This window comes from Suncus etruscus, chromosome 6 (genome assembly GCF_024139225.1).
Source record: "Suncus etruscus isolate mSunEtr1 chromosome 6, mSunEtr1.pri.cur, whole genome shotgun sequence".
In the NCBI taxonomy this organism is placed as follows: domain Eukaryota; kingdom Metazoa; phylum Chordata; class Mammalia; order Eulipotyphla; family Soricidae; genus Suncus; species Suncus etruscus.
The window spans coordinates 38,243,508-38,259,147 of record NC_064853.1 but is presented as its reverse complement, the minus strand read 5'-3'; the positions used below and the strand labels follow the sequence as shown (position 1 = coordinate 38,259,147).

At 42.4% G+C, this 15,640-nt stretch overlaps 1 protein-coding gene across 1 annotated transcript in view; it reads left to right on the top strand.

Annotated features, from left to right (window-relative positions):
* MACF1 (microtubule actin crosslinking factor 1) overlaps positions 1–15,640 on the top strand; it is a 413,147-nt gene that overhangs the window by 304,538 nt on the left and 92,969 nt on the right. Inside the window, exon 58 of the mRNA XM_049774609.1 lies at positions 1,494–2,965. Within this exon, the coding sequence (XP_049630566.1) occupies positions 1,494–2,965 (1,472 nt within the window). The remainder of the gene's footprint in view (positions 1–1,493; positions 2,966–15,640) is intronic.

The window sequence follows — 15,640 nt, the reverse complement described above, 5'->3', positions numbered from 1 at the left end:
CATCAGAAGTAGATGAGTAGTAGTCCCAAGAATCTAAGGTGACTTTTTAGCAGCTTTGAACTCAGCATAATGTTACATCCTCCTCTTTGTCCAGCTACAGTAGAACTACCATTATAATTACACATTGAATGGGCGCTGATAATGTATGAGGCTTTACATAAACCTAACCATGATATGTTACTGTAGGGGCAGAGTGATAGTATAGCACGTAGGGCATTTGCCTTACACACTTCCAACCTGTTTTTGATCCTCCTACATCCTACATAGTCCTGTGAACTCCCTGGAGTAACTCCTGAATGCAAAGCCAGGAGTAACCCCTGAATGTCGCTGGATGTGGCCCAAAAACTTAAAAAATAAAATGTCAGAGGTTGGAGAGATAGCAAAGCACTAGGACATTTGCCTTGCAAGCAGTGGACCCAGGACCAGCGGTGTTTCGAATCTCTGCATTTCATATGGTCCCCCATACCTACCAGGAGTGATTTCTGAGCACAGAGCCAGGAGTAACCCCTGGCAACTGCCGGATACAGCCCAAAAAACAAAAAAAAAAAGTCAAATTTAGCCCAATTAATAGTGATTTATGTTCATAGATGTACCTATAGATGGAGTTACACATTTGTTTTCATTGGGGGCTGGAGAAGTAGTATAGTAAGTAAGGTGCTTACCTTGTACCACCTGACCCACATTTGATCACTGGCAACCAGTACGGCTCCCAAAACCACCAGCAGTAATTCTGAGTGCAGAGCATCAACAGGTGTGACACAGAAATTAAAAAAAAATTTTTTTCATTGATACTTTTTTTTTGGGGGGGGGCACACCTAGTGACACTCAGGGGTTACTATTGGCTATGCGCTCAGAAATTGATCCTGGCTTGGGGAACCATATAGGATTCCCGGGATCTGGATCAAACCAAAGGTCCGTCCTGTGTCAGCTGCGCGCAAGGCAAAGTCCTACCACTGCGTTATTGCTCCAGCACCATTGATACTTCTTTAAATTTCACACACACACACACACACACACACATACACATACACCAATATGCAAAATAAAAGTATGTTCTAGACCTCATGAAAAAATTTTTTTCTCTAACTTATTTACTCTTTGGCCAAAGAGAGATAGTACAGTGGTTAAGGTGCTTGCATTGCATGCATCTGACCCACCATATCTGGTCCCTCAAACAATGCCAAGAGCCAGGAATAAGCACTGTGCACCCAGGTCTGCCCCCAAAACAAAATGTTTCTTTATTATTTTAGTTTCATGTTCAAGGCCAGAGAGATAGTAAAAAGGGCTTGGGCACTTTGCCTGCATCCCACCAGCCTATTTTAAATCTCTGACACCACACATGAATCCCCTATACAGTACCACCAAGGGGTCACTCATCAGCACAGAGCTAGAAGAAGCCATAGCACCACAGCCTTGGCTGCCTCCCACCCTAGACCCAAAAATAGGCCACAACCTGATGTATTAATATTTGAATTTCAATGTTCTTATTTCAGCTGATCGCATGAACAGACTCCAGGGAGCACTTGCCAGCACCCAACAGTTCCAACAAATGTTTGATGAGATGAGAACCTGGTTGGATGATAAACAAAGCCAGCAAGTGAAAAACTGCCCAATTTCTGCAAAACTGGAACGAATACAGTCTCAACTACAAGAGAATGAAGAGTTTCAGAAGAGCCTTAACCAACACAGTGGTTCCTATGAGGTAATTGTGGCTGAAGGAGAATCTTTACTTCTTTCTGTACCTCCTGGAGAAGAGAAAACAACTTTACAGAACCAGTTGATTGAGCTCAAAAATAACTGGGAAGAACTCAATAAAAAAACTACAGATAGGCAATGCAGGCTCAAGGACTGCATGCAGAAAGCTCAGAAATATCAGTGGCATGTGGAAGACCTTGTGCCATGGATAGAAGATTGTAAGGCCAAGATGTCTGACTTACGGGTCACTCTGGATCCCGTGCAGCTAGAATCTAGTCTCCTGAGATCAAAGGCTATGCTAAGTGAAGTAGAAAAGCGCCGCTCCCTGCTGGAATTACTAAATAGTGCAGCTGACGTTCTGATCAATTCTTCAGAAGCAGATGAAGATGATATCCGGGATGAGAAGGCTAGAATTAACCAGAACATGGATTCCATTACAGAAGAGCTTCAAGCTAGGACAGGATCACTTGAAGAAATGACTCAGAGACTCAAAGAGTTTCAGGAAAGTTTTAAAAATATTGAAAAGAAGGTTGAAGGAGCCAAGCATCAACTTGAGATCTTTGATGCTCTGGGCTCTCAAGCCTGTAGCAATAAGAACCTAGAGAAACTAAGAGCTCAACAGGAACTGCTGCAGGCTCTGGAACCTCAGGTAGACTATCTGAGGAACTTCACTCAAGGCCTCATTGAAGATGCCCCAGATGGATCTGATGCATCCCAACTTTTACATCAAGCCCAGGTCACCCAGCAAGAGTTCCTAGAAGTACAACAAAGAGTCAACAGTGGTTGTACTACTATGGAGAATAAACTGGAGGGGATTGGCCAGTTCCACTGCCGAGTCCGAGAGATGTTTTCTCAGTTGGCAGACCTGGACGATGAGTTAGATGGTATGGGTGCTATCGGCAGAGACACTGACAGCCTTCAGTCCCAAATTGAGGATATACATTTGTTCCTTAACAAAATCCAGTTGCTCAAGGCAGACATAGAGGCATCTGAAGCAGAGTGCAGACAGATGTTAGAGGAGGAGGGGACTCTAGACTTGTTAGGTCTCAAGAGGGAGCTTGAAGCCCTGAACAAACAGTGTGGCAAACTGACAGAGAGAGGTAAAGCACGCCAGGAACAGCTTGAGCTGACCCTGGGTCGTGTAGAGGACTTCTACAGGAAATTGAAGGTCCTCAATGACATGACCACTGCAGCAGAGGAAGGAGAGGCCCTCCAGTGGGTAGTGGGGACTGAAGTGGATATCATCAACCAACAATTAGCAGATTTTAAAGTAAGTCTTCCCTTGTCTTTTTTTTTTTTTTGATATGTGTAGTTCTTATCTTGTAACTTAATAATTGATCACTTAAACCTCTGTCTGAATATATGTCCCGACTTTCATCATTTCATCATTACTGAAGCGTACTGTAAACTAAAATAGTCTCTAGTACTTCTGTACAAGCAATTTGAACTTAATTTCATTAGGATTTATTTTAGTGTGTATAGCCAAGTAAGAATTCTTTAAACCTTTTATCTCAAGAATCTTCTTGTGCTTTCTTGATATTTAATATTAAGTGATTGTGTATCATCAGTGAATGCTTCCCTGTTTTCTTTTTCAAATTGAGATATGAAAAGTCATAAACATGTGCTCATCTTTTGAAGTCCTGATTTTTCCCAGTAGATTTAAAGGAATAGTTGGCATATTATGGACTAAAGTGCCAAATGCGAAATTCTTATAAATTAGTAAGTCATATCATAAAGTATGAAACTTCAAAGAAATATCCCACTTGAAGCAATAGGTTAGGATCATACATCATGGGCAAAGAGATAGCATAGCAGTAGACCATTTGCCTTGCATGCAGCCGACTTAGGACAGACCCCGGTTCAATTTCCAGCATCCCACATCGTACCCTGAGCCTGCCAGAAGCAATTTCTGAACAAATAACCAGGAGTAACCCTTGAGACTCGCCGGATGTGGCCCAAAAGCCAAAAAAAAAAAAAAAAGATCATACATTAGACTCTAATAATACAAAAGTTTTCTGTGTATATGAGAATTTTATTGCAACAATATTTTGATTCTTTGCCTGAGTCAGATATTTCTATTTTTAAGATTTTTGTGAGCCTAAATCAAAACAACAGTGGATTATAGGCATTGGTTCAAAATGGGGATTTACTGGGACGGAGGCTTGGAACTTGAGAACTGTTACGTCTTGGCTCTCACTACCCAAGAGTTTTCTTTGTTGTAATTCCTAGAAGTGCCTCCTGTACTATTGGAGTCTTCTTTGTTCCTAATTTCTTCTGAGTGCATGGAATAAATTTAAAAAGGGTACTTGTAGCACTTTATTTCCATACCAAACTTTAATTATTCCCACTTTCTCAGTTAACAATTCTGCCATCAGAGTTTGTTTTCTCCCAGTGCCTGCCTGACAGAAGCTTTCTTTTTAAGACACATATGGTCAATTCCCAAGATAAGTCCAAGCGCAGATCGAAGGCCCCTGTAGCTTTGGGGATGCTCAAGACTAAAGTGAGACATTAGCTGACAGCCCCTTTATTACTGTGGGGAAGTTGGGCAACCTGGAAGAACACAAATATCTGGGTTCCAAGACACTGAAATACAGAAAAAAGAAAACTCAGACCCAGAAATCCACCTTTTTCTCTTACAGTAACAGGGGTGGCCTTCCCTCTTCATCTTACATTTCTTTTTCCTCTTCTATTGTAAGCCTCTTAAAGCAGGGATTCTTCTCTTCTTCAGATATGCTGCATTTATCCGATATGCTTGTATTTAGGTTACCTAGAATTAATGGACTAACCTAGTAAGAAAGTTTCTCAGAAAGCTGAGGTGTACTGGATTACAAAATAGTTTTTTTTATCAAATTAGGTTCTGGTTTGTTGTTTTATTTTTATTGAATCACCATGGATTACAAAGATATTTATGATTGAGTTTTAAGCATACAGTGTTCCAACACCAATCCCTCCACCTACCTCCAGTCTGCCTCTGTTTCAGGCACTTTTCCCCTCTACCATTGTCCATTGTCCTAAAGTTCTCGTTCCTAACTTATCCACCCCACCTTGATCTCCACCCTAATGGCAAGCTTTCTACTGAAGACCAGTTATCCTTTCTTTGTTTCTGCTGCCTTTGAGAATTTGATAGTCCCCTACAAAGTTTCTTTATATATTACATATCAGAGAGAGAATTCTGAGTCTGATCTTCTCTCTCTCTCTGACTGATTTCACTCTGCTTAATACCCTGGAGATTCATTTATGTATCAGCAAATTGCATGACTTTATCTTTTTGTACAGCTGAGTAGTATTCCACTGTGTATACATACCATAGTTTCTTGGATTTTGGGTTGTTTCCATATTTTAGCCATTGCAAATAGTGCTGCAATGAACATAGCTGTGTAGTTGTCTTTTTGGCATTGTGCTTTTGGGCCTTTACAGGTTTATTTCCATGAGTGGGATTGCTGTGTCATATGGAAACTTAATTCCTAGATTCTTGTTTGTTTGTTTGTTTTCTTTTATTTTTATTTTTTATTTTGATCCATACTCAGTGGTTCTCAGGATTTACTTCTAGTTGTGTGCTTAGGGATCATTCCTGACTATACTCAAGGGACCATATGGAGTGCTGGGGATCAAATCCATGTTGTCTGATTGCAAAGCAAGTTCCCTATTTACTGAACTAATGCTCTTGCCGTGCCATAAAAATTTTGGGGGGGGGGAGTCCACACCCGGAAGCACTCAGGGGTTGCTCCTGGTTCTTTGCTCAGAAATCACTTCTGGCAGGCTCAGGGGACCATATGGGATACCGGGATTCGAACCACCATCCTTCTACCAGCAAGCCAAATGCCCTACCACCATGCTATCTCTCCGGCCCCCATAAATTTTTCTTTAAGAGCAGGTTTACATTTGTAAAAAGGTTATTCTATCAGGGCCGGGCGGTGGCACTAGAGGTAAAAGTGCCTGCCTTGCCTGCGCTAGCCTTGGACGGACCACGGCTCGATCCCCCGGCATCCCATATGGTCCCCCAAGCCAGGAGAGACTTCTGAGCACATAGCCAGGAGTAACCCCTGAGCGTCACCGGGTGTGGCCCAAAAACCAAAAAAAAAAAAAAAAAGTTATTCTCTATGATGGTGATCTTCAAGTATATATTTGGAACTGCCTTATATTAAAAGTTACTAAATCAGGCTGGAGAGATAGATACCTCAACAGGTTGAGCACTTGCTTTGTATGTGGGAGGCCTGAATTCAATCCCTGGTACCACATGGTCCTTGAGCACTGCCAAAAGCAACCCCCAAGCATAGAGTTGGATTAGCCCCCTGAGAACTGCTGGATGTGGCCCATAAAACAAAATACATTTATAAATAAATGTTCCAAAATCTCTGCACTTTGAGTTCTAAATTGAATTTCTTGTGTAAGCCATCTGCATTGTTACACTGGTTGGATTGGCCACCGGTATATGTTAGAAGGATGTAGTTTGTGAGTTTCTCCCACTGCCATGATGTCAGAGTGTTGTTTTTTTTTTTTTTTTTTTTTAATTTTGTGGGAGTTTTGTTTGTGTTATCTGGGATTGAACTCATACATGAAAAGTATGAATTTATCTACTGCAGTGCCTCTCTGGCCACAGATATATATTTTTTCTTTTTATTCAAGCGAAATGGTTTTTTTTAAAGGTGTCAGAGTGATATAGTATAGTGGGTGAGGTGCTTGTCTTGCACTACAGCTGAACCAGGATCAATTCCTTCCATCCTGTATGGTCCCCTGAGCCTAGCTGGAGTAATTCCTGAGTGCAGAACCAGGACTGATGCCTGAGCACTTCCAGGAGTGCATTCCCACCACCACCAAAAAAAGAATTTAGTTTAAGAGAAATGTGGAGAGAGACAACTGTTAAGGTGTTTAGTAGAAAATACAGACTTCTCTAGAGGGGGATAAAGCCCACAGGCTTAGTCTACCTTGAGTATCTAATAACTCTTTCTTCTGATCTCCAGGGAGCAAGAAAATAAAGCAAACAAGCCCTTTAAAATTGGATAAGTACAATCAAAATCATTTCCTTTTCATTCAATATCTGGTTTCCAGTGATATTCTGAATTGTTATATTGGCTAGAATACTTAAAGCAGTTAGTGCTATTACTAATTTTACTTATGTTCTAGTATATTACCCAGTAGCTTTGGAGTGCAGAAGCTGCTTTGATTGCTTGTTGTTGCAGACTAGCAGACTTGTTTCACTGATTTCTAAGAATAAGCCTCTTACCACCAAGTACTCTCAGTGTACAGGCTGGGACCAGACACTAAGCAGCAAACACTTACAGAGGGTGTACTTGTAGAGGACTGGTGTTGACAAGGCAGAGCTGGAAGAGAGGACAAAAGGTACTGAAATGCCCATGTGACCTATCATTAAGCCAATAGTTAGTTACTATAAATGAGCAATATACTTACCTCCTCAAATTGGGATGAAAATCAGAAATTGAATTCCCCAGTTCCATCTTCTAAAGGCAGATTCCAGGGAGTGTTTTTAGTTTGTTGGGAAGTAGAACTCATTCGACTTTGCTCAGAAGTTACTCCAACTCTAGGCTCAGGGATCACTCCTGGTAGCATTCAAGTGACCTTTACATGGGATCAAACTGGAGTTGACTTTGTGCAAGGCAGGTGCCTTATTTACTGTATTAATATTCCAACTCCTACAGAAGATTTTGCTTCCTCCCAGCATAGGTCTTTGGTCAGAAGTGGGGTGGGAGGGGGGGTCCCATACTCCTGGCTTAGCTTCAGCTGAGCTCATGGGAAGTGGAAACAATGAGAAAGGAAAAATTTAGGGTGTCAGTTCCATGGTTCCCTAGAGGCTAAGGAAAGGGAAGGTCTTTTTGGACCTATTCTGAGGACTGAGTCATTTTAATGCATTGAGTGTTGAGTTCCCTGGGTTAATATGCCAAACAGGCCAGCAGTGAGTTCATCTTCCTTCACACCAACATCAGCAGAGACTAGGATCATAAAGTAAAAAAACAGCATCAGATCTAGGTTTTCATCTTTTTTTTTTTAATAGAATCACATTCTCAGCTTAGAGTTTGCTTAAGAGTACAGGATAACAGGAAATGAGGGACCAGGGAGGTGGCTCAAAGGGCTGGAGCACATGGTTTGCATGCGGAGTCATAGGTTAGATTCCCCCAAGCACAACTGAATATGTGGTGTTGGGGGATAAAGGAGGAGGTAAAAGAGAGAGAAACAGGATATGAATCTGTGAGATAGAAATGTGGACACAACTTTAACTTTGCAAATTCCACTAGGCTTAGGGGTGGAGGGGTTGAAATAGATGAGTCAAACTTGGGATTGTTGGTAAATGCACCATGAGGCAGTTAGCCTATAAGAAAGATAATTTCCCCTATTCCCAATTTAATATGAAAGTCATATTTTCTTTCCTTTTTTTTTTTTTTTTTGGTTTTTGGTTTTTGGTTTTGGGGTCATACCCGGCAACATTAAGGGGTTACTCCTGGCTCTACGCTCAGAAATCACTCCTGGCAGGCTCAGGGGACCATATGGGATGCTGGGATTCGAACCACCGTCCTTCTACAGCAAGGCAAATGCCTTACCTCTGTGCCATCTCTCCATCCTTGAAAGTCATACTTTCTACAAAAGTCTTTACCTTGACTGTGAATCTTCTCAGCCAGTAAAGACTTAGCAAATAAGAAAGTTCTTTCTTATTCTCAAGAGGCAAAGACCTCTTGAGAATAAGAACCCCTAACTTTCCTGAGTTAGGCTTTACTATTGGAAGTAAAAGAGACCATTCCAGAAGTCACAAATGAGATTATCAAGCATGTTTTCAGGAAACTGGAAGGAAAAGACTTTGGCTGGTCTCTTTAGGAAATTCCGTTTTCCTGACAAGAACAAGAGAGTTTCTGATTATTGAGGAAAAGGAATTGTACATTCATAACAGGAGACTAACAAGAAGTGTGAGCCAAGTTCTCCCAGAGTGACCCTCCTAGGAAGGGGAGAAAAAAGATGCACAACTCTGAGAAGAAATCAAACTTAGATTTGATGACAAGAAACTTTTTCTCCTTTTTAAAGCTCCCTCTGTGGAAGTTAAGACTTGGGGTCATGACAAGTCTACAGTCAGGCCTCCTGTCCACCCAAGACCCATGAGACCCCCAGAGCAAGAAAGTTGTGTGGTTGATAATTGGTGAATAGTATCAAGAAGGAGCTCAGCAAGGGAGCTGTTGCTTTGCATATATGAGGCTTGATCCCTAGTATCACCTAAGAGATAAAAGGCAGTTCTCAAATTACACAGTTTGGGAGCTGGATAGTACAGGTGCTTGCCTTGCATGTGGCCAAACTCTGGTTTGATGCCCAGCTCTTCATATAGTCCTTTGAGCACTTCTAGGTATTGCTCCCAAAGCAAATGCTCTATCTCTGGTCCTGGAAAACAGGCTTAAGCTTCCCTGCACACACATTTGAAAACTCTTAAGACCAGGCCTGACATAAAATACTGCCAGTTGTACAAAAATACTTATTCCTGGTATTGGAGAAATAGTGCAGCAGGTAGTGTGCATGCCTTGACACAGCCAATCCAGGTTTCATCTCTGGCACCCCATATAGTTCCCAAGCCCCACTGGGAACGATCCCTGAGCTCAGAGAGAAAGCCCTGAGCACCTTTCAGGTACGGCCCAAAAGCAAACTAAAACTTGTTCCTTCCTTGCAAATTATTACAAAGGCAGTATTTACTACCATAGATGGGCAATATCATCTCATCTGTGTTGGATTTTGGGGGCACTTGTGTGTGTGTGTGTGTGTGTGTTTTGTTTTGTTTTATTTTATTTATTTATTTTTTTGGTTTGTTTTTTGGGCCACACCCGGCAGCACTCAGGGGCCACTCCTGGCAGGCACAGGGGACCATATGGGATGCCAGAATTCGAACCACCATTGGTCCTGGGTCGGCTGCTTGCAAGCAAATGCCCTACCACTGTGCTATCTCTCCAACCTCTTGTTTTTATAAATTTTGCCCATAGGTTCACTAGGGAATAAAGTAAATGCAGTAGGCACTATCTACTAGACTTCCAAGAGAAAAGAAATCACATTTGGTGTGTATTTTCCTAGAGGTTTTGGTACCTCCAACTTTACTGCAGTCAAGATAAGCTGTGGGAAGATTTGTACCAACCTCTTCTGTACAGAACCTTTGCATATCTTGATTGTTTTTTCCTTTAACAATACCAGTGAGAACTAGGATCCAAGAAGTAAAAAAGAATGCCCTAAAAAGGTGCCCTTTTTGGGGTAGGGGGGAACCATATGGGATGCCAGAGATCAAACTGTGTCAGTCTTAGGTTAGCTCGGGCAAGGCAGATGCCTTACCACTTGCACCACCGCTCCAGCCCCCTAAAAAGGCTTTTATTATTTGTTTGTTTTTGTTTTTTGGGCCACACCCGGTGGTGCTCAGGGGATACTTCTGGCTATCTGCTCAGAAATAGCTCCTGGCAGGCACGGGGGACCATATGGAACGCCAGGATTCGAACCAAACTTACCTTAGGTCCTGGATCGGCTGCTTGTAAGGCAAACACCGCTGTGCTATCTCTCTGGCCCCTAAAAAGGCTTTTTAACCTTAGGAATCAATGTTTTAGACTCCCCTATGTATTGTAGCATCCCTGACCTCTACCCACTAGATGCTAATAGCTGGCAACTCTTGCCCAGAGTGATAGCTAAGGATATCTTCAACATTGCCACATATTCCCTGGAAACCCAATCTCACAAGGTTGAGAACCAACTGCACTAGAAAAACATTATCACCTACAGGTGGGGAGTTTAGGATTCAGCTAGAAAATGTGCTCATTGACTAATTAAGTATTTATGTAGCAAGCCACTGATAATCTGATTGTGACTGTGGAGTGCAACAACTGCCTAAGTGAACCTTCCCTTAGGACAAATGCTGCCAGGATTCTTTCCTTTGCTGGTGCTAATCCCGCCTAGTTTAAAAGCTCCTAGTCACTTTCCCTGGCATCTGCAGCTTATTTTGTGCATAGTTGTTGTTGCAGGTGTTTGGTGGATGATGCATTTCTAAACAGAGGGACTTCCTTTGTGGAAATATTCCCAGGAGCTTCGTTGTGCTGTGTCTTTAAGGGAAAACCACAAGCTTGTCAGTTGTTCTCAGCCCAGGAGTCACAATTTGGCTGCTGGTCTTTATAACCTTATGTGATGATATCTCTCTCTCCTTTCCACCCTCCCTTCCTGGTCAAAAAAAAAAAAAAAAGAAATTCCAAAGCTCTGTGATAATCTTATGAAGGCTTCGTTTATGCTTTTGTTTCATGTGAAACTTTTACCAGCCCCATTTTAAAGTATCACCATTAATATTTTAAACAACAGTGTCACAGGACTGGGCAAACAGTTTAAAGGACTGGAGCATATGGTTGCATGAAGGAGCCCTGTGTTCCATCCCTACACCACATGTCTCACCCACAGCCGCACATACACCCACACACACACACTCAGTATAACAATCAGATGGAAGTAAAAGCAAATGGAAGGTTGGCAAAAAAAAAAAAAGTCTGAGGAACTGGAGTGATAGCACAGTGGGTATGGCATTGCCTTGCATGTGGGACTAACCTGGGTTCAACCCCAGCATCCCATAAGGTCCTGCCAGGAGCTATTTCTGAGCACAGAGTCAGGAGTAACCCCTGAGCACTGCTGGGTGTGTCCCAAAAACAAATTTTGTGTGTGTGTGTGTGTGTGTGTGTTTCTGGAAATTTTTATTGCAAAAAGATTTTTTTTAAACATGCTTTTCAAGTCTAACCAGAAGACTCAGTTTTAAGGGTATTGATACACTTGTAAAGATTAGCTAACTGACATTTTATTTATTTTTTATTTTACTGAGGCAGTGTGGTTTACAAAACTGTTATTGATAGGGTTTCATGCATAAAACATTTTTTTTGTGTTTTTTTTTTCGGGCCACACCCATTTGATGCTCAGGGTTTACTCCTGGCTAAGTGCTCAGAAATTGCCCCTGGCTTGGGGGGACCATATGGGAAACCGGGGATCGAACCGTGGTCCTTCCTTGGCTAGCGCTTGCAAGGCAGACACCTTACCTCTAGCACCACCTCGCCAGCCCCACATAAAACATTTCTTTTTTTTTTTTTTTTTTTTTTTTTTTGGTTTTTGGGCCACACCCGGCAGTGCTCAGGGGTTACTCATGGCTGTCTGCTCAGAAATAGCTCCTGGCAGGCACGGGGGACCATATGAGACACCGGGATTTGAACCAACTACCTTTGGTCCTGGATCGGCTGCTTGCAAGGCAAAGCCGCTGTGCTATCTCTCCGGGCCCCACATAAAACATTTCTATCACCACATGTTCCTCCAGAGTATCCGCTTTAACAAGGGGAAGATTTTAAAGCAACAGATAAATTCATATTTAGCCAAAAGGACTAAACAGTTTGAGTTTACTGAAATTTTTCACATTTAATGTTAGCTAGTAGCATTTGTAACTAATTTTATATGGGAGGAAGATAAACAGTCTCAGAAAAAACTAGAATCTGTCCCATGTAGAACTTCTGTTGTCAGTGAGCACAGTTGAGTTATGCATAGCCTTCAACACAGGTCCATATCTAGAAGTAAGGGTGAGGGATTCAACTTCTGTAGTTCTAGAACTTCAGAAAAGTTCTGGACACTTTTACGCTAGCTGATTACCTGGAAGCTAGAGAGATAGTTCAACAGATAGGGCACTTGCATCGCACATGGCTCACCCAGGTTCAGTGGTCCCCTGAGCACCACAAAGAGTAATTCTTTTTTTTTTTTTTTTTTTTTTTTTTTTGTGGTTTTTGGGTCACACCCGGCAGTGCTCAGGGGTTATTCCTGGCTCCAGGCTCAGAAATTGCTCCTGGCAGGCATGGGGGACCGTATGGGACACCGGTATTTGAACTGATGACCTTCTGCATGAAAGGCAAACGCCTTATGAGAGAGAGAGAGAGAGAGAGAGAGAGAGAGAGAGAGAGAGAGAGAGAGAGAGAGAGAGAGAGAGAGAGAGAGAGAGAGAGAGAAAAGTTGCTTTGAATGACACTTTATTGTTAGCAAGCATTGGTTGGCTCACCAAGAATAACAACATAAGTCCTGGAAGGAGTCATATCACTGTGCCGAAGCATCACTTCACCAAAGGATTGTTTCCTGCCAAGTAGATTATTTCTAAATCTCAGTTATTTCAGTTAGATAAACCTAGCTTGGAGGAGAACATGCACCTTTCCTACTTTAATACTTTGCTACTACCACGACTGAGTTCTTTTCAAACACCAAGTTTCTGGTATTGGTCATGAAGGATTAGTGTGAATCCCCTTCCTTACCACAGTACTGTTGTTTGAATGTGGGCCTTTTGAAACTTGACCGCCCAGGGATAAGCATGTGATGATGGCCCATAGATTTCTTTTAAGGATTTGGAGGAAAGGGCCCTATGTTTTTTTAAGTCATACTTACCAAGTACTTGCTCTCTATTAGTCCTTAGGATCTTAGTTGCTCGTTAAGATTATGGATCCAAAAAATTGCAGAGGTGGTAACGTGGTAATAAGTGCAGTAAGGGAGACCTGGGTCTAAATGATCTCTTATCTTAAAACTGCCATGATAGGGCCCAGAGAGATAGCACAGCGGTGTTTGCCTTGCAAGCAGCCGATCCAGGGCCAAAGGTGGTTGGTTCGAATCCCGGTGTCCCATATGGTCCCCTGTGCCTGCCAGGAGCTATTTCTGAGCAGACAGCCAGGAGTAACCCCTGAGCACCGCCGTGTGTGGCCCAAAAACCAAAACAAAAAACAAAAAAACTACCATGATAAATATCTTGAAAGGCATTTATTTACCTTTGCAAATAGAAAAAAAAAATGAGAACTTAAGATGTTAAAGTAACTTGCTCAAGCCTGAAAACAATTTGTTAGAACTGGCTTGGAAAGATCTGTTTGATACCAGAACTCATGCTTGACAGTGATTCTCAACGATAGGTTGGAGGTTCATGATTTTCATTGAGAGACATTTGAAATTATCCAAAGACATTTCTAATTTTCACTCTTGGCATTTTTTCACTGTTACTGAATAGCCTGTAATATAGAGGATGACTCTTTACAACAAATAGCTGTTGAACATACTTGTAGAAAGGAAAGGAGGGTTAATAATTTTCTGTTTAGGTTCCAAGACAGTAAGAGTTAACTGATAAACTTATTTTTTCCACCTGGAAAGTGTCATGGTTTTCCTTTTTAAAAAAAAAAAAAAAGTTTTTAGGGGGCCAGAGTGATAGCTCAGCAGTAGGGGGTTTGCCTTGCACGCGCTGACCCAGGACAGACCTGGATTCGATCCCTGGCATCCCATATGGTCCCCCAATGCCAGAAGCAATTTCTTTTTGGGGGGGGGTTTGGGTTTTTGGGCCACACCCAGTGACGCTCAGGGGTTACTCCTGGCTATGCGCTCAGAAATCCTCCTGGTTTGGGGGACCATATGGGACACCGGGGGATTGAACCGGGGTCCTTCCTAGGCTAGCGCACACAAGGCAGACACCTTACAGCTTGTGCCACAGCTCCAGCCCCCAAGAGCAATTTCTGAGTACATAGCCAGGAGTAACCCCTGAGCTGAGTATCAGTTCAGGTGTGACCAAAACAAATAAAAAAAAAAAACCCACGTTTTTAAAACTAAAATAATTTTAGTTTTTCTTTAATTTTCTTCTTTTTTTGAGGCTTACTCCTGACTGTTCAGGAGCGAGGAGGAAGAGGAAGAGGAGGCAGAAGAGGGGAGGGATGTTAGGGATGTTGGGGATGAAGCCATATGCAAGACCAATACCCTTCCTGCTATTCTACACTCTCTCTCTCTTTCTCTCTCTCTCTCTCTTTCTCTCTCACTCTCTCCCCCCCATGTTCTCCTTTGTTTTTTAAAAAATCAGTCAAGAAATGGTTTAATAAGAGTAACTTATCACTTACTTTGTACACAGCTGATCGGATTCAGTTCCCAGCATCTCATAGGGTCCCCCCAAGCACCGCCAGAAGTAATTCCTGAATGCAAAGCTAGTAGTAACCCCGGAGCATTGCTGGGGGTTAAACAAACAAACAAACAAACAAACAATAAGTAATGCCTTATACAGACAGTGATGCATAAAGTCAGGCTCTTAGTGAACTAATTTGAGCATTTGGCAAAAGGATTTTCTCCATGCTTGACCACCCCACCCTACCACAAGACTCCTGCTGTGGGAATCAATCAGCTGAGTATCTCAAGCTGCTTCCTGTAGGGTGTGTTATGGAATGGCATCAGCCCTTGCACCAGCTGGAAGTACTGATCTCAGTGTGATTTTATCACTCTGTCTCTTTTGAGCCTCGCTCTTTGGAACAAAGGATCCTCTGTTAGACATACAGAGAGATAGTATGATTGGACAGCCAACATGTACACACATAGTTCCCACGGCGGGGAAAAGCAGACATAAATTATATGCTAGCCTTCAAAAACTTAAAGCCTCTAGGGTTGTTTTCCCAAGGCCAGAGAGATAGTTCAAGGGGTGTGTCGCTTGCCTTGCATACAGCCACTGCCCAGCACTCAATGGTCCCTGAGCACTGCCAGATATGGCCCCAAAACTAATAACATTCCCCCCCACTCTCTCTCTCTCTCTCTCTCTCTCTCTCTCTCTCTCTCTCTCTCTCTCTCTCTCTCTCTTCCTCTCTCTCTCCCCCCTCCCTCCCTCCCACAGTGGTTTTCCCCTTTGAATCTGTCTTTGTACTCACTCTTCTTTTTGTGAATACTTTTCTCCAGATCAACTCAAGAGCATTGCAGTCTAATGAATTAATGGTAACATCCTCCAAAACTAGAATGTGTCTGTCTCAGTCTTTTGACTTTCTCAAGACTTTCATCCCATGTCTTTCTAGTCTTTTTGTTTTGTTTTGTTTTGTTTTTGTTTTTGTTTTTGGACCACACCCGGTAATGCTCAGGAGTTACTCCTGGCTGCTGCTCAGAAATAGCTCCTGGCAGGCACAGGGGACCATATGGGACACCA